At 40.0% G+C, this 19,566-nt stretch overlaps 2 protein-coding genes across 3 annotated transcripts; both read right to left on the bottom strand.

The window, feature by feature from the left end:
- Positions 1-970: 970 nt before the first annotated feature.
- On the bottom strand, positions 971-1,462 carry LOC136393733 (keratin-associated protein 4-2-like). Its single transcript, XM_066366367.1, has one exon. The coding sequence runs from the start codon at positions 1,460-1,462 to the stop codon at positions 971-973; it is 492 nt and encodes a 163-aa protein (XP_066222464.1).
- Positions 1,463-12,776: 11,314 nt separating this feature from the next.
- LOC136393732 (keratin-associated protein 4-2-like) lies at positions 12,777-13,283 on the bottom strand. 2 transcript variants are annotated; one of them, XM_066366366.1, is made up of 2 exons: positions 13,108-13,283; positions 12,777-13,032 (listed from the first exon to the last, which is right to left on the bottom strand). In XM_066366366.1, the coding sequence occupies exons 1-2, from the start codon at positions 13,281-13,283 to the stop codon at positions 12,777-12,779; spliced, it is 432 nt and encodes a 143-aa protein (XP_066222463.1). The 2 variants fall into 2 exon arrangements, with proteins under 2 accessions (XP_066222463.1, XP_066222462.1); XM_066366365.1 differs by having other exon boundaries at positions 12,777-13,283.
- Positions 13,284-19,566: the final 6,283 nt, after the last annotated feature.

Raw genomic sequence — 19,566 nt, 5'->3', positions numbered from 1 at the left:
ACTATTTATCTAAAAGCAATTATGCAGAAATGGCAAGAAGAAACAAAATGTTCAAAAGATTTAGCGGTTCAGCTGACAGTAATTCAAGACTTGACTCTTAACGGCATGGCAACCATTCATAATACATGAAAAATGTTTTGAAGTCACCAGTGATGGGATTTGGAACACTGGTGTCTTAGATGGAGTGCCCACAGGAGCAGATGCCAAAACAGGGGTCTCTAATCAAACAATTTATTAGGGAGAGAACAATAAGAAGCACTGCAGGGAACCTGGGAAGTAACCCAGAAAACTTATGGAAGCTGAGATAGAATGCTGTACGGAGCAAATTACTCCTATAGGCAGCTGGGGTTCATTCCACAGAGGGCCCCTAGACCCGGTGCAACCTGCCCCCGTTGAGGCAGAGAATTCCAGTGCTCGCAGTAGGAAACAGTGTTTTTATTATAAATAAGGATGAAAGGACACTCAGTGAGAAATCCCGAATTCACCTGCTGTAGACCGCTCTGTGCAGAGAAAAATGATGGGACAGTTGACAGCTAAGGATGATGATTCAAGAACAAATAATAATCAGACACGGTGCTGGGAAATTAAGATTTATTTAAGTTCAGGATTGGTTTCATATGAGAGAAAATCTGGCAGAGAAGAAATATATCAATTGGGATGACATGTTGGCTGAAAGATTTCAGATAAAATTCAAACCGTGTGTTCAGTTGGGAGAGAGATAGTAACATGGTGGAGGGGGCATACTTGCAGGCCAAAGTCCATTTAAGGATATATAGATACAAACAACAGAGTGGCAATAGCAGGGGGTTCTACATTTGAAACCTGTATAGTTCAGTGAACCATGTCAACCCAGTAAATTAAAAAAAAACAAAAGAGAATCAGTTGGAATGGGTTTTACAATTGTCCTCTCATGACTCAGTACATTAAGAAGATTGGTTGACGGAAACAAGGTGTGGGTAGGTCGGGATGATCAGCAGCAGGAACCACTAGAGCAGACTGGGCGGCAGCAGGTGGTCTGGCAGCAGCTGGGGCGGTAACAGGTGGTTTGGCAGCAGATGGGGCGGCAGCAGCTGGAGATGCAACAAGGCCTGCAGCAGCTGGAGCCACAGCAGCTGGAACCACAGCAGGAGGGGCGGCAGCAGCTAGAGATGCAGCAGGTAGGCCTGCAGCAGCAGGACCCACAGCAAGGGCGGCAGCAGCAGGACCCACAGCAAGGGCGGCAGCAGCAGGATCCACAGCAAGGGCGGCAGCAGCAGGACCCACAGCAAGGGCGGCAGCAGCTGGACACACAGCAAGGGCGGCAGCAGCAGGATCCACAGCAAGGGCGGCAGCAGCTGGACACACAGCAGCTGGGGCGGCAGCAGGTGGTCCTGCAGCAGGTGGTCTGGCAGCAGGTGGGGCGGCAGCAGGTCTCCTGGCCACAGCCCTGGTCAGAGCAGGCGGATCCACAAGAGTTGACCATGGTGTCAGAGGGTGGAGGTTCTGAGTGAGTTTTCAGGAAGGTGGGTTTGGAAGGTTTGGAGGTCTGCTTGCCCTGGGTCCCCTTTTATACCCTGCTGAGGGGCCACTGTCATCAGATGCAGTGCTCTTTCCTTGTCATTGTTTGTCCTAATTAACAGGCAATTATCAAATTAGCCAAGTTTGTTTTCCTGGTTAATCTTTTCAAGATGGATGGAAAACACTGCTTCCTTTTCCTGCTGTGTTAGGGTCCATCACTTCCGCTCTTCCTGGTCTTATCTTCCGTGTCTCCCTTGCTTCAGCTTCCTCAAAGAACGCTGTCACGTGACTTCTGCTTTTAGCTGGTGAGTGGTTAGTCTCATTGTTGCACATTGCAGCAGTCTGCCTTTGGGTGACAAAGATTCTAATAAGCCACATTCTTTTTGTTGACTTGGGAGAATAAAGCTGCATTTTAGTGTGATGACTCATTCATTATTAGTCAGAGGAGCAGAGAAATTTTGAGTGGAAAACAGGGTTCACTGGCATGATAGTAAAACTCTGAGAGTATTTTCTCTCCCCATAGTGAATCATGGCCCATTTTCTAGACTTTCAGATGGGAGATAAATAATTGTCTAAAGGAGGAAAACCAAATCATGAAATTTTGATGTTTCTTCTTTTCCCTCAGCTTTATTGAGGTATACTTAATATACGAAAAATTACACATGTCTAATGTATACAATTAGATAAGTTTAGACTTATGCATGCACCACAATACCTTTTCCACAAGTTCTAGGTGTGTCATATTGTTATTGTGAACTAGGGGCACAATGTTGTACAGCTGAATTCTAAAATTTATTTCTCTTGTATATCTTTTAACTTTATACCAGTTGAACAACTACCTATTTCCTTCTCCACCACATTCCAAATGCCTACCATTTTATTCTCTGCTTCTGTGAATTTGACTATTTTAAGTGTCTCAACAAGTGGAATTGTGCAGTATTTGTACTTCTGTGACTGACTTGTTTCACTTAGCATAATGTCTTTCAGACACACTTATCACAAAGGGCATAATTTTTTTTTAGGGTTGAATAACATACACTTTTATTAATCAGTGTTGACATTCAATTTAATGGCAATAGTGGTTGGCAATAAGTGTGACTTACACTGAAGTTAGTATCATGTCAACATCTATGTCTTTTTCAATACATACTACTTCAGTCTTATAGATATGCGGTGGATATAGTCCAACAGTTCTCAATCCCTCCTATCTGATACTAGTAGTAACATGGCTTATATTAATAATGATGGTATACCTGGGGAAGTGATGCTGAGAGGGAATACAACCTTAGGGTATGTGGGTGGTTCAAATCAATTCTCTTAAAAAATTTAGATATATTTAGTGCTCACCAAACTCATGTTTGATGTTACTTTAATAACTACTCATCTAGATCTAAGAAAAGCTCTGACATTTCATCTGTGAGATTTCGTGCCATGTACAAGAATGTCTAAAGATCTTTTTATTTTTAATTTAATGCAATGACGTTGATAAATCAGGGTACATATGTTGAGAGAAAACATCTCCAGATCATTTTGACATTTGATTAAGCTGTATACCCCTCACCCAAAGTCAAATTGTCTTCCATCACCTTCTATCTGATTTTCTTTGTGCCCCTCCCCTCCTCCCACCCCCTCTCTCTCCTTTCTTGCCCCATCTTACCTACACCCCCCCATTACCATCACATTCTTGTCCATGTCTATGAGTCTCATTTTTATGTCCCATCTATGTATGGATTCATATACTTCTTAGTTTTTTTTTTTGATTTACTTATTTCACTCTGTATAATGTTATCAAGGTCCATCCATGTTATTGTAAATGATCTGATGTCATCATTTCTTATGGCTGAGTAGTATTCCATAGTATATATGTACCAAAGCTTTTTAATCCACTCGTCCTCTGACGGACACTTGGGCTGTTTCCAGATCTTCGCTATTGTGAACAATGCTGCCACAAACATGCAGGTGCATTTCTCCTTTTGGAGCAGGTCTATGGTGTTTTTCGGGTATATTCCTAAAAGTGGGATAGCTGGGTCAAAAGGCAGTTTGATTTTCAATTTTTTGAGGAATCTCCATACTGTTTTCTACAGTGGCTGCACCAGTCTGCATTCCCACCAGCAGTGCAGTAGGGTTCCCTTTTCTCCACATCCTCACCAGCATTTATTCTGTGTTGTTTTGTTGATGAGCGCCATTCTGACTGGTGTGAGATGATATATTATTGTGGTTTTAATTTGCATTTCTCTAATGATTAATGATGTTGCGCATTTTTTTCATATGCCTATTGGCCATCTGTATGTTCTCTTTGGAGAAGTGTCTATTCATTTCTTTTCCCATTTTTTGATTGGATTATTTGTCTTCCTGGTGTTGAGATTTATAAGTTCTTATAAATTTTAGTTAATAACCCCTTATCAGATGTATTGTCAAATATGTTCTCCCATTGTATAGTTTGTCTTTTTATTCTGTTCTTATTGTCTTTAGCTGTGCAAAAGCTTTTTAGTTTGATATACTCCCATTTGTTTATCCTGTCTTTTATTTCACTTCCCCGTGGGGATAAATCAGCCAATATATTGCTCCAAGAGATGTCGGAGAGCTTACTGCCTATGTTTTCTTCTAAGATGCTTATGGTTTCACGGCTTACATTTAAGTCTATTATCCATTTTGAGTTTATTTTTGTGAATGGTGTAAGTTGGTGGTCTAGTTTCATTTTTTTGTAGGTAGCTGTCCAATTTTCCCAACACCATTTGTTGAAGAGGCTGTCTTACTCCATTGTATTTCCTTACCTCCTTTGTCAAATATCAGTTATCCATAGAGCTGTGGGTTTATTTTTGGGTACTCTGTTTTGTTCCATTGATCTATATCCCTGTTCTTATGCCAGTACCAGGCTGTTTTGAGTACAATGGCCTAGTAGTATAACTTGATATCAGGAAGTGTGATACCTCCCACTTTCTTCATCTTTTTTTAAGATTGCTGAGGCTATTCCTGTTCTTTTTTGGTTCCATATAAATTTTTGGAATATGTGATCTATATCTTTGAAGTATGTCATTGGTATTTTAATTGGTATTGCATTGAATTTATGGATTGCTTTGGGTAATATAGATATTTTAATGATGTTTATTCTTCCTAACCATGAGCACGGTATGTGCTTCCACTTGTTTGTATCTTCCTTGATTTCTTTTATCAATGCTTTATAATTTTCTGAGTACAAGTCTTTAGTCTCCTTGGTTAAGTTTACTCCTAGGTACTTTATTTTTTTGGTTGTAATAGTGAAGGGGTTTGTTTTCTTAATTTCTCTTTCTGACTGTTCATTGTTGGCATATAAAAAATGCCTCCGATTTCTGAGTATTAATTTTATATCCTGCCACTTTGCTGAATTCATTTATAAGGTCCAGTAGCTTTTTGACTGAGACTTTAGGAGTTTCTATATGCAATATCATATCATCTGCAAATAATGATAGTTTTACTTCTTCTTTTCCAACTTGAATGCCTTTTAGTTCTTCTTCTTGTCTGATTGCTGTGGCTAGGACTTCCAGGACTATGTTGAATAAGAATGGTAATAGGGGGCACCCTTGCCTTGTTCCTGATCTTAAAGGGGTTGCTTTTAATTTTTGCCCATTGAGTATGATGTTGGCTGTGGGTTTGTCATAGATGGCCTTTATCATGTTGAGGTATGTTCCCTGTATTCCCACTTTGCTATGGTTCTATCACTCAGCATATTCGGTCTCCCCCAACTTCATGGCTCCAAATATTTTGATGAAAAGAGTGTCATGTCTTATTTCTCATTTTCTTATTTTATGAGAAGACTATCAACCAAGTTGAGATGTTCTTGGCTCTGTTCTCGGAATGACTAGTCCAAGATAGGAACAGCTTCCAGGAACCATCCTAAAGCTGAAGCTGATACCTACTTGACAAAACATTACAAAAACAGATTGTCTAGTAAGTGTCCTTTCCCCTCCCTGACTTTCCTTGACTCCCAATGGGAAAAATATATATAAAAAGCCAACCAATGATCTGGTTTTTTTACAATTTTTCTACAGATTATTTCTGTGTGTGTGTGTGTGAGAGAGAGAAACATTATTTGTTCTTTCACTTATTTTTGCATTTACTGGTTGATTCTTTTTCTAAAACATTTCTGATGATTTGAGGGGGGGAGGGCATGAGAGGGGGAGTAAGGAGAGAGAGAAAGAGGAAGAGAGACAGAGACAGAGCAGCATCAACTTGGTGTTCCACTTAGTTGTTCCATTTAGTTTTGCATTTATTGGTTGCCTTTTGTATGTGCCCTGACCAGGGATTGAACCTGTGACCTCAGCACACTGGAATGATGTTCTATCCATTGGACCACCCTCCTGGGCCCATTCTTATATGATCCCTGCCCAAGGATTGAACCCACAACCTTGGCATATTGGGGCAATGCTCTAGCCAACTGAGCTACCTGGCCAGAGCCCCAGTGCTTCTAATATTTTGAAACACTAGCCTTATGGTTGCTGTATATAAGAGATTGACTTGCCCCAACTTACTGTTATGAGCTGGTATGGATAAGTGGGTGTCTAATAGAAACAAATATGACTCACCATGGTGGTTATGGTTTATGGAATGGCTGCCTCCAGAGATAGTCAATAGGGAGTTTTAACCATAAGCTGAGAAAGAATCACAAACCAGATGGATGAGATTGGATGAAATGAGTTTGAGGATCCATTTCTACCTTAAGTGACATATAAAACTAATAAGCCAAACTCCTCATGATATCTTTTTTTTTTTTTCAGGCCAGTTTCCACTTCTGCCCTGACTTTAATTTTCAGATTCACTCCACCAGGGTGATAACAACTTGGGCTCCTGATTTGACTTCTGCCAGGAGGTGTGGCTGGAGTTCTGAGCCTGCATTGTCCTAACTCTGATGAGCCATAAACAGCATTTTATTGGGAAGCTTCTGCACAGCAAACCAAACTGACAACAAAACAAATAGACAGCCAACTAAATGCGACATGATATTTGCAAACAACAGTGCCAATCAAGGGTTAATATCCAAAGTATATAGAGAACTCAGAAAGCTTAGCAACAAACAAGCAAACAATCCAATTAAAAAATGGGGAGAGGAACTGAACAGACATTTCTCCCAGAGGACATACAGATGGCCAACAGATATATGAAAAGATGCTCATCTTCACTAGCTATTTAAGAAATGCAAATCAAAACTACAATAAGATATTATCTCATACCTATTATGTTGGCTATAATCAACAAGACAGGTAATAATAAGTGTTGGAGAGGCTGTGGAGAAAAAGGAACCATCATTCACTGCTGGTGGGAATGCAAATTAGTACAACCATTATTGAATAAATGTATAGTGGTTCCTCAAAAACTTAAGAATAAAATTACCATATGACCCATCAATCCTTCTATTGAGTATCTATTGCAAAAACTCTAAAACAGTAGTAGTCAACCTGGTCCCTACCACCCATTAGTGGGTGTTCCAGCTTTCAGGGTGGGTGGTAGTGGAGCAACCAAAGTATAAATAAAAAGATAGATTTAACTGTAGCAAGTTGTTTTATAAAGATTTATTCTGCCAAACTTAGCGAAAATCCGACATAAAGTAGTTGGTAAGTAATTATTATTATATGCTTTAACTTGCTGTAACTCTGCTTTTTAAATTTTATTTAAGTTACTTCCCTACTTTATAAATCACCATTACTGTGGAACTGGTGGGTGGTTAGAAAATTTTACTACTAACAGAGATACAGAAGTGGGTGGTAGGTATAAAAAGGTTGACTACCCCTGCTCTAAAACATTGGTACTTAAAGACACATGCACCCCCACGTTTCTCGCAGCACTATTCACGGTGACCAAGACATGGGAACACCCAAAATGTCCCATGATAGAGGACTGGATAAAGAAGATGTGCTACACATATGTACAATGAAATACTACCCAGCCATAAGAAATTATAACATAGTGACATTTACGACAACATGGATGGACCTTGAAAACATTCATATACTTATTTCACTCAGAAAAAAGCTAAGAACTGTATGATTTCACACATAAAACTGAGACTCGGCCTGACCCGTGGTGGCGCAGTGGATAAAGCGTCGACCTGGAAATGCTGAGGTCGCCGGTTCGAAACCCTGGGCTTGCCTGGTCAAGGCACATATGGGAGTTGATGCTTCCAGCTCTTCCCCCCTTCTCTCTCTCTGTCTCTCCTCTCTCTCTCTCTCTCTCTCTCTCTCTCTCTCTCTGTCTCTCCCTCTCCTCTCTAAAATGAATAAATTTAAAAAAAAATTAAAAAAAAAAACTGAGACTCATGGACATAGATAAAAGTGAAGTAGTTACCAAGGGGCGGGGGACATGGAGGAAGGGGTAGCGGGTAAAGAGGAACAAATATATGGTGACGGAAAATGATTTGATTTTCGGTGATGGGTATATAATACAACGTAATCAACAGTTCAAATGCTATGGAAATATATTTCTGAAACCTATGTACTCTTATTGATCAGTGTCACTCTGTTCAATGTAATTTTCTAAATAAAATTAAAAAACAAAGTCCTGAGCCTCTTCTGTTGCAGGAAAATGAGGGAACAAAAGCAGACATTAAGTTGTCTTAGTGGCAGAGGCCCTAGACAGCCCCATCATCGAGTCTGAAAAAACTCTAAGAATTCCATACGACCTTGTATTTTGGGAAAAGAATGTCCCCTAGGAGCCCTGATGACAGGCCTACTGATGACTCAGTAGAAATAATTTTTATTTATATTAATTTGGTATATAGGTTTTCTTCATGGTGTGTGTGTTCCTTAGGATAAGCTTAAAATTAAGTTTTGAAATTCCTCATGATTTCTTTTTTTAAATTGTGTTGACATGGTTTCAAGTGTCCCACTCAATGTAACACCCTCTACACAGCACATCCTGCCCCCCATGCCTCATGCAAAGTCTCTTCCATCCCTATTTCTTCCCCATTGCCCCCTCCCCTTATCTCTACCCCTTTCCCCTCTGGCTATTGCTGCCTTGTTGTCTGTATGTATGTGTTATGTGTATGTTTTTTGATGAATCCCTTCACCTTCTTTGATCCAGACCCCTCTTACCCCTTCCCTCTGATGACTGACCATTGTTTTTATATTTAGTTTTTCATCTAAATGAAATTTGTTTTGGTTTAACAAATGAAATATTAGCTCTCTTCTTTTTTCCTTTTTATATCTAGAAGTTAACTAGCTGTCCTCTATAATTTTTATAACAATTCTTCCTTTTCATAGTGATTTTGAACTAACATTGTTAGTCTGTACTTAACTCCTTTGGGCTTGCAGGTCTAGTTTAGAGTCTTCTTGTAGGCACACTTCACTGTGTGAATAGCAATTCATTGGGAGATCTCTAATGTGATTCTCAGTTCTACAGATCCATAAATTTATGATTATGCATTCAGTTCACTATATTTTTTTTCTTTTGCTCTTATCTATTCATGGTTTTATTTTAGAATTAATCATTGTTCTCAGAATTAGTCATGAAATTCACAATTTTTAAAACTATTGACTTTCATAGCATATAATAAATTTCCCTTTGTGCTCATCCAAAGCAGAAAGAATTCGAAATAAAGTACCCAGCCATACTTGCTGAAAGACAATCCTGCTGAGGTAAGTTCTGACTTAGAAACGTGCTATAGAACTTTGGGGAAAGTATTATTCTCTACAGCTATATTTCCAGGTTACTGCTAAATTTACCATGTCTCCTAAGTCTTGAACATAATTAAGTAGGATACAGAGATAAATACAGCTTGTATGTCTATACCTCTAGCAAATATTTTACCCACCACAAGCAAATCTTCCTTTCTGAAATTGAGATATGAACTGATGATTATTCAAAAAAGTGATATTTTAATCCTCAGAAGAGTGATTCTCTTGTAAGAAAGATTAAACTATCAGAAGACTTTAGTCCAAGAAAAAAATAGATTTATGATGAACTTTTTATAAGCCATAAGGAATAGGAGGTATAGAAAATAGACACAAATTTATTAAATTCAACAGTATTGAAGTTAGACAATATGTCTTACAACTGAAAAATAGCAGTGTTTGCCTTCAAGTAGGAAGCCTCAATAAAATTTTTCCACAAAAATGAATGAGTGAGTAAATGAATGAATGAATAAATTTGAACTTGGAACCATTAAGGTGTACTTTACAGGTGAATTGTTGAACAAATCAAACTATATCTATCTGTAACAGGGAACAACTACTGATACACTGAACTGCTTGCATGATCCCAATGGAGTGATGCTAAGAATAAAAAGCGAATCATCAAAGGTTACACCCCATAAAATTCTGTTTGTATAACATGCTTGCAAAAAAATTATAGAGCTGGAGAACAGAATAGTGGTAGTCGGCGGTTCTGCATGATGAGTGGAAGGGAGTGGATGTAGCTATAAAGGAGAAGCCTCACAGAGAAGGACAGTTCTATATCTTAATTGTGATGGTGGTTACACAAATCTATATAGTACACCTGACTTAGTTACATAGAACCACACACACATACATGCACACATACACTCGTGCATGTAAAACTGGTAAATTCTAAACAAGATCTGTGGTTTATACTAATGTAATTTCTGAGTTTTGATATGTACTATAAATAAGATGTGATCAGTGGGGGAACTGGGCAAAGGGCATGTAGGACGTTGCTATATTCTTTTAGAACTGTCTGTGTATCTATAGTTATTTCAAAGTAAAATGAGAAATAAGGTTAATTGTTGGTAAAAGGGAATATACTTTTACTTGCATATGGTTTATCTTCATCACCTTTTAGTATCTGTTACCTTTTATTTTGTCTTGTCCCACTCAACACACAGATGAGGGGGAAGGGATCAAAAGGTGAAGATGAGTGAATACAGCAGGATGAATTTATTCATAAGACCAGAAAACGCAACTCACTGACTATATTCCCTAGGAGAGTCTGAGAGTACACTGTATATACTAAGGTAATAAGGAGTAAACATGTTAGGGAGTTAAAAGCATATTGAGAAATTCAGTAGTGTCTAGTCTCTAAAGCTGGAGCTTGTGTTAAGGAATATTGTCACAGAACTTTGCTCTGTTGGCGTAGTAGGGATGATAATATCCCAAAATGGCATATATGATGAGCAGCAACTTTGGAAAGACAGCCAGGGCAGAGTGATGTATGACCCATGGTGATCTATCAATATGGACAATAGAGCATGGTGTCCCTGAAAATAGGGTATACACAGCTAACAAGGATATAGCTGTGTGTGTGTGTGTTTAAAAGCACTTAAGAATAAATGAGCCAAAGCCTGAGGTTAGTGATCCCAAACAAAAATCATGACCCCTCAGTTATAAAAGAGACATAGTAAAGGTCTGATTGAAATTAAAACTGTGGCTTTGATCTTCTAGTACCAGGTGATCAGCAGGCAAAGAAAGGAGCAATGGCCTCAAGGAGGAGTATATTTAGCATTAAGGTGATATTCTGAGGGCACTCTTGGTATTTCTGTTTCCCGTTTTAACTGATTTGGGGCAAGTACAACAGCTGTGGCCAGATGAGGACATAGTAACCAAGACTCAGTATCCGCAGGGATGCAGGTTTGGCCCCTCCATCAGGCAGCTCAACTAGAACAGCAGAGGTGCTGCCCACAAACCCTCTTCTTGTAAGTTTCTATATAAATAGTGACCAACCAGTTGAAGTGAACTTGAGGAGAAAAATACATGGGCCTGAACAGTAACCGGGGTAGACTATGTAATATCTTATCCCGACCCCCTTCGTCATCCCCAAGCTAGTGTTGAGTAGGGACTGCTGGTGGCTAACACTGTTCAAACACATGTTCTTGAGGTCGCTGTGCTCACCTGAAGGAGCCTGCACACCTGGTGGCGTGGCTCTCTATCCCTTCTCTCCATCAGGGTGGTCCAGAGCTAGTGATGACTGATACAGGAGTACAGAGTCCCAGCCACCTTGCCGCCAAGGGGGCAGGTGTGTGGTACTGCTCACCCTCTTATCTGTGGGGTCAGATGATCATAAAGTTCCACTGCAGCCAAATTGGGGCTTATTTTGTTTTTCTACACTGTCCTGCTTATCTTCGTTTCTTACTGATTTGTTCTGAGAGCACTTCCTTGTATATCACTTGTGCAAGAGTCCTTATGTCAGGCTCTGCTTTGAATAAATCCAAGGTTTAGTTGAACTTATTGTATGTATAAGACACACAGGTTGGGTGATCCCCCTAGAAATACAGCCTTCTTAGAATGCGAGTTGATAACATGGTAAGCCACGTTACCTGTGGGTATGTCCTGTCTCTCAGACATAATGATATGAGAAAAATAAGTGAAGACTATTTATCTGAAAGCAATTGTGCAAAAATGGCAAGAAGAAACAAAATGTTCGAAAGATTTAGCAGTTCAGCTGACAGTAATTCAAGACTTGACTCTTAACAGCATGGCAACCATTCATAATACATGAAAAATGTTTTGAAGTCACCGGTAATGGGATTTGGAACACTGGTGTCTTAGATGGAGTGCCCACAGGAGCAGATGCCAAAACAGGGGTCCCTAATCAAATAATTTATAAGGGAGAGAACAATAAGAAGCACTGCAGGGAACCTGGGAAGTAACCCAGGGAATTGATGGAAGCTGAGATAGAATGCTGTAAGGAGCAAATTACTCCTATAGACAGCTCGGGTTCATTCCACAGCGGGCCTCTAGACCCGGTGCAACCTGCCCCCGTTGAGGCAGAGAATTCCAGTGCTCGCAGTAGGAAACAGTGTTCTTATTATAAATAAGGATGAAAGGACACTCAGTGAGAAATCCCGAATTCACCTGCTATGGACTGCTCTCTGCAGAGAAGAATGATGGAACAGTTGACAGCTAAGGATGATGATTCAAGAACGAATAATAATGAGACACGGTGCTCTTGCATTTGTATGCCTGGGAAATTAAGATTTATTTAAGTTCAGGATTGGTTTCATATGAGAGAAAATCTGGCAGAGAAGAAATATATCCATTGGGATGACATGTTGGCTGAAAGATTTCAGATAAAATTCAAACCTTGTGTTCAGTTGGGAGAGAGATAGTAACACGGTGGGGGGCGGCATGTTTGCAGGCCAAAGTCCATTTAAGGATACATAGATATAAACAACAGAGTGGCAATAGCAGGGGGTTGTACATTTGAAACCTGTATAGTTCAGTGAACCATGTCAACCTAGTAAGTTAAAAAAACAAAAGAGAATCAGTTGGAATGGGGTTTACAATTGTCCTCTCATGACTCAGTACATTAAGAAGATTGGTTGACGGAAACAAGGTGTGGGTAGGTCGGGATGATCAGCAGCAGGAACCACTAGAGCAGACTGGGCGGCAGCAGGTGGTCTGGCAGCAGATGGGGCGGCAGCAGCTGGAGATGCAACAAGGCCTGCAGCAGCTGGAGCCACAGCAGGAGGGGCGGCAACAGCTAGAAATGCAGCAGGGGCGGCAGCAGGGTGTCTGGCAGCAGCAGGGGCGGCAGCAGCTGGAGATGCAGCAGGTAGGCCTGCAGCAGCAGGACCCACAGCAAGGGCGGCAGCAGCAGGACCCACAGCAAGGGCGGCAGCAGCAGGACCCACAGCAAGGGCGGCAGCAGCAGGACCCACAGCAAGGGCGGCAGCAGCAGGACCCACAGCAAGGGCGGCAGCAGCAGGACCCACAGCAAGAGGGGCGGCAGCAGCTGGACACACAGCAGCTGGGGCGGCAGCAGGTGGTCCTGCAGCAGGTGGTCTGGCAGCAGGTGGGGCGGCAGCAGGTCTCCTGGCCACAGCCCTGGTCAGAGCAGGCGGATCCACAAGAGTTGACCATGGTGTCAGAGGGTGGAGGTTCTGAGTGAGTTTTCAGGAAGGTGGGTTTGGAAGGTTTGGAGGTCTGCTTGCCCTGGGTCCCCTTTTATACCCTGCTGAGGGGCCACTGTCATCAGATGCAGTGCTCTTTCCTTGTCATTGTTTGTCCTAATTAACAGGCAATTATCAAATTAGCCAAGTTTGTTTTCCTGGTTAATCTTTTCAAGATGGATGGAAAACGCTGCTTCCTTTTCCTGCTGTGTTAGGGTCCATCACTTCCGCTCTTCCTGCTCTTATCTTCCGGGTCTCCCTTGCTTCAGCTTCCTCAAAGAAAGCTGTCACATGACTTCTGCCTTTAGCTGGTGTGTGTGTAACAGAAATTCTTGGATGACAAAAATTCTAATAAGCCACATTCTTTTTGGTGACTTGGGAGGGTAAAGCTGCATTTTAGTGTGATGACTCATTCATTGTGGGTCAGGTGAGCAGAGAAATTTTGAATGGGAAACAGGGCACCACTGACATAAGAATAAAAGTCTTAGGATATTTCTTCTCCCCATGGTGAATCTTGGCCCACTTTCTGGATTTTCAGAGGGGAAACAATTAGCATGAGATTTACTGTCTTAGCAACTTTTTAAGTGTACCATAATGTATTATTGTTATAAGCATAAGCATATTATAAGCATATTGTACAGTAGATCTCTAAATCTTCTTTCGTTTAACTGAAATTTTCTACCCATTGAACATCTAGCCATTTGCTCCTCCTCCCACCCCTAGAAACCACCATTTTATTCACTTTTTAAAATTTGATCTTTCAGCTACCTCATGTAAGTAAAATCATGCACTATTTGTCCTTCTGTGACTAACTTATTTCACTGAACATAATGTCTTCCAAGTCCATTTATATTGTCACATATGGCAGGATTTCCTTTTATAAAGACCAAATACATATATTTATATTAATGTATCAGTGTTGGCATTCCAAGTATAATGGCAATATTGGTGGCAGTCGATGTGGACTTGGATAATGTGAAACACCTATGTCTTTTTTACTAGAAACGGCTTCAGTATTTCTTGTCGATGTGCAGTGGACAGATACAGACCAGCAGTTCTCAGTCTCTCACACCTGACACCAGGAGTAACAGGATGTTTAAAGCTTTTCAAATCATGATTTTTTTCTTTCAGCATCTCTCCCAACTTCATGATCTCCAAATATTTTGATGAAAAGGCTCCCATATTTTATTTCTCATTTCTATATTTCATGAGAAATCTCTCAACCTGGTTGAGATGTCCTTGGCTCTGTTCTCAGGAGGACTAGTCCATGCCAGGAGGGCTACCCAGGACCCATCCGAAAGCTGAAACTGATATCAGAACGTAATACAAAAACAGATTTTACAGTAATTGTCCTTTTTCCCCATATTCTCCTGATGCCAGAGGGGGAAATACATACTTACAGGGCCAACTGAACTGTCAGCACCCCTCATTTTTTTAAAACACTAGCCAGTTAGTCATATGGTTGCTGTATGTGAGAGATCGATTTGCCCCAAATTACTGTAATGGACTGGTATGGAAAAGTGGGTGTCTCATAGAAACAAATATGACTCACCATGGTGAATATGGTTTGTGGAATGGCTGCCTCCATAGATAGTCAGTGGGGAGGTTTAACTATAAGCTGAGAAAGAATCAAAAACCAGATGGAGGAGATTGGATAAAATGGGTTTCAGGATCCATTTCTATCTTAAGTGACTTAAAAATCTTATAAACCAAATTTCTTATGTTGCATTTTAAATTCCCAGCCAGTTTTCACGTCTGCACTGGCTCAAATTTTCAGGTTGCCACGGTCGGGGTGATAACCACTTGGGCTCCTGACTGGACCTCTGCTGGGAGGTGTGACTGGTGTTCTGAGCCTGCATTGTCCTAACTCTGATGAACCAGAAACAGCATTTTACTAGAAATGTCCTCTTCTGTCACAGAACAAAAGCAGATATCAAGTTCTCATGGGGTAAAGGGTAGATAGCCCTATTATGGAACCTGAAGAAATGTTTAGATTTCTATATGACCTTGTATTATGGGGAGAGTGTCCCCTGCGAGTCCTGATGACAGACCTACTGATGACTCAGTGGAGAGAATATTTACTTATATTAATTGGCTACATTTTTTTCCTTAATGTGTGTATGTGTGTGTGTGTTTTTTGTTCTTCTAGTTTAGGGGTCGGGAACCTATGGCTCACGAGCCAGATGTGGCACTTTTGATGGCTGCATCTGGCGCGCAGACAAATCTTTAATAAAAAAAATAATAACATTAAAAATATAAAACATTCTCATGTATTACAATCCATTCATTTCCTACTGCTCATGGTCATGGTTGCAGGTGGCTGGAGCCAATCACAGCTGTCCTCTGGGATAACACCAAATTTTTATTAGATAATGCATAAGGTACACAGGTCGTTGTATGGCTCTCACAGAATTACATTTTAAAATATGTATGTAGTGTTTATGGCTCTCTCAGCCAAAAAGGTTCCCGACCCCTGTTCTAGTTGCTTAAGATAAGCTTAAGACTATGTTTGGAAATCCCTTCTGATTTCTTTTAGAACTTTAACTGTTTTGTTTTTATATTGAGTTTTTCACTCCAATGAAGTTTGTTTTGATTTTATGGATGAAGTAATATCTCTCCTTTATTTCCTTATTTCTTTATCCTTAATTTAACTAGCTGACCTACGCCAATTTAAAAAATAATTCTTCCCTTACATGGTGATTTTAAACTGCCACTATTTTTTAGTACTTAATTTTCATAGGCTTTTGGGTCTATTTCTGGACTCTATTCAATGGGAAACCTCACTGTTTGAAAATCACTGGGTGGGTAGGAAGGTCCCTAATGTGACTTGCTGTTCTAAAGTCCATAATCTTTTCAAAATTCTCTCTCACTTGACTATACCTAGGTTTCCTTTCTTTCTATGTTCATGCTTTTATTTTAAAATTTATGATTGTTTTTTGAGACATAATCATGTAAATCACATTTTAAAGAGTATTCGCTGTTATAGGTTATAAGAAATGTCCTTTTGTGCTTATGCAAAGAAGCAGAGAATTTAAAATAAAGTGCCCTGCAATACATGTCGTAATGATAATCTTGCTGAGATCAGTTATGACTTAGGAGAGTGATGTAGACCTCTTGGAAAATTATTTGTCTCCACAGCTACGTTTCTAGGTTACTACTAAAATCACCCATACCCTCTGAATGGTGGCCACAGGGATGGGATCACTACAACCTGTATTTCTATACTTCTAGCACCATATTTTACCTGCTTCATGCCTGTCTTCAACTGAGAATTTAACTGAGTTCTCAACTTTATGATTATCCCAAAAAAATTATATTTACATTCTCAGGAGAAAACAGTGATTCTCTTGCAAGAAAGAATAAAACATCAGAACCCTTTATTTGAAGGAGAAAATTATAGATTGATGACCTGTTTTAAAAGCCATAAAAACAAGAGCTAAAGAAAAGAGATCAATTTACTATATCCAAGAGTATTAAAACTAGACAGTTGTGGCTTGCATCTGAAAAGTGGCAGTATTTCTGCTTGACACCTGCAAGTAGGAAGCCTCAATAAATATTTCCAAACAGTAAATATATAAATAATCTATTTTTAACTTACAACAGCCCAGATGTCCTTCCCAGGTAACTGGTGGAACACACACACTGTGACACACCCATTCTGGGGAGTACATTCAGCAATACAAAGGAACGAGCTCTTGGTACACTGAACAACTTGCATGATCTCAAGGGAAGGATGCTGAGTGTATAAAGCCAGTTACCAAAGGCTACATACTGTACGACCCCATCTGGAGAACATGCTTGAAGTACAATTATGGAGGCGGAGAACAAAGCAGTGGTTGCCAGGGGTCATGGGGGGTGAGTGGGAGAGGGTGAGTGTGGTTGTAAAGGGGTAAAATGTGGGAACCTATGGAGACAGAGCAGGTCTGGATCTTGATTGCAGTGATGTTTACACAAATCTATATACAAGATAAAATTGCATACAACTGCTCGCACACAGGTGCATATAAATACTAGTGAAATTTGAACAAGTTCTGTGGGTTATGCCAAAGTGAATTTCTAAATTTGAGATTGCTATAATTATATAAGATGTGGCTATTGGAGGAAATTGAGTGGAGTGTACATGGGACTTCGCTGTTCTGTTTTTTCCAACCTCCTGTGAATCTATATTTATTTCAAAATAAAATGTAAAATGAGGCTAATTGGGTGTAAAAGGGAGCATGAGTTTGTCTACTATGCCTGTTTACTTCATTCAATCTTTTGGACAACATCAATTTTTTTTCAATCCAATTTCTATTTGAGAAATAGAGAGGTTCTTATAGATATGATATAAAAGCTTAAAATCTAGTCTGCTGCCTGGAAGCCAGAAACATAGAGATTTTCAAAATTACTTTTTTATTAAGTATAAGAGTGTAACACAAGATATACCCCTTAGAAAAATTTAAGTATACAAAACAGTATTGTCAGCTGTAAGCACTATGTTGTATAACGGATCTCCTGAACTTACCTTGCATAACTAAAACTTTGTGCTTTTTGACCAACATCTGATTTCCTCCTTCTCTTAGCCCCTGGAATCGCCTTTCTACTCTCTGCTTCAATTTTTGAGTATTTTAGATTCCCCATGTGAGGTTACACTGTAGCTGTCTTTCTGTGTCTGGCTGATTTCACTTAGCATCATACCCTCCAGGCCCATCCGTGTTGTTCAAGAGGCAGTATTTGCTTTGTTTCTATTGCTGAATACAAGATCTATATATCACATTTTCTTTATCCATTCATCTATCCATGGATACTTAGGTTGTTTTTATATGTTGGCTATTGGGAATCACATTACCATAAACATGGAAGTACTGGTATCCCTTAGAAATCCTAGCTTCAATTCCTTCAGATAAATATCTAGAAATAGAATTGCTGTATTCAGTGGTAGTTCTATTTACTATAATTTTCTGAGGAACTTCTATACCATTCTCCATAAGAGTTATACCAATTTACATTCTCACCAACAGTGTGCTTCCTTTTTTTTATATCCTTATAAATACTTCCTATCCTTTTTTATTTTAATAGCCATCCTAGCAGGTGTGGGGTAATATATCTCATTATGCTTTTGATTTGCATTTCCCTGATGGTTAATGGTATAGTACAGTCTTGATAGGTGGGTATTGTGATTCTTTTTCCAGAGAAAAGCAGTCCTAGGTTGAGAGGGTTTAGGTAACCAGTTTCAGAGCACAGTGGCATGCAGTACAGCCAAAATTCCGATCTAACTTGAATTCCCAAGTCCAGGGGTTATCCTCTACACTGAGCTGCCTCCATTTCGATAGGTTTAAATGAACGCACGGCTTATAGATTACTAAGGACATTTTATTTTTTGGTAGCAGTTGTAATCCATAGTGCTCATGTTACATGAGTTAAAGTCAAGATGACTCTCTTTAAACCTTCTCTTATTTCTGCTGTAAGATTGAATTCTGGTCTGAATAAAAATCTCATTGATAAGTGCCGACTTAATTTTTCTATTGAAGATTCCCCTGAGAATTCCTGTGTTGTGGGAAAAGAGACAGCGATATTCACTGAACATTTCATTACTTAGAAATAATGAGAGATGAGCGGTTTTGGTGCCTTTGAATGCCAAACATTTTATTGGGGAACATCAAGCAATTCCACGTAGAAATAGATTCCATAGAAAACCATTAGAATGAAAATATCTATAAGGGAACATTCGAAAACTCCTACATTTTGAATCAAAATTATAAAACATTTTGATGTAGACTCTGACTGTAAATTCTAACTAATAGTAAAATGTTTCTAGAACAAGGAGAAGGAGAAGGAGGAGGAGGAAGAGGAGGAGGGGGAGGAAGAGGAAGAAGAAGAGGGAGAAGAAGAAGAAGAAGAAGGAGGAGGAGGAGAAGAAGAAGAAGAAGGGGGAGGGGAAGGGGGAGGGGGAGGGAGAGGGGGAGGAGGAGGAGGAAGAGGAGGGGGAGGAGAGGGAGGAGGAGAAGAAGAAGAAGGGGGAGGGGAAGGGCTAGGGGGAGGAGAAGGGGAGGGGGAGGGGGAGAAGAAGAAAGAAGAAGAGGAAGGAAAAGAAGAAGAGAAAGAAGAAGAGGAGGAGGAAGAGGAATAATATGGAAGCCAGAGGTTTCCCAATCAGTCCATGGGTCAGTTTGGAAGTTCATGACATCAAGAAGTGCCACATGTTTTTTAAATGGGATGCCCTCTCTGTGGACTAAAGATTTGGGTCAAATAGGTTCAAGTTCAGAGCAGGAAAC

The sequence above is a fragment of the Saccopteryx leptura genome, chromosome 2 (assembly GCF_036850995.1).
Source record: "Saccopteryx leptura isolate mSacLep1 chromosome 2, mSacLep1_pri_phased_curated, whole genome shotgun sequence".
NCBI classification, from domain to species: domain Eukaryota; kingdom Metazoa; phylum Chordata; class Mammalia; order Chiroptera; family Emballonuridae; genus Saccopteryx; species Saccopteryx leptura.
The sequence above is the reverse complement of the archived record's forward strand: the minus strand, read 5'-3'. Positions and strand labels throughout refer to the sequence as shown.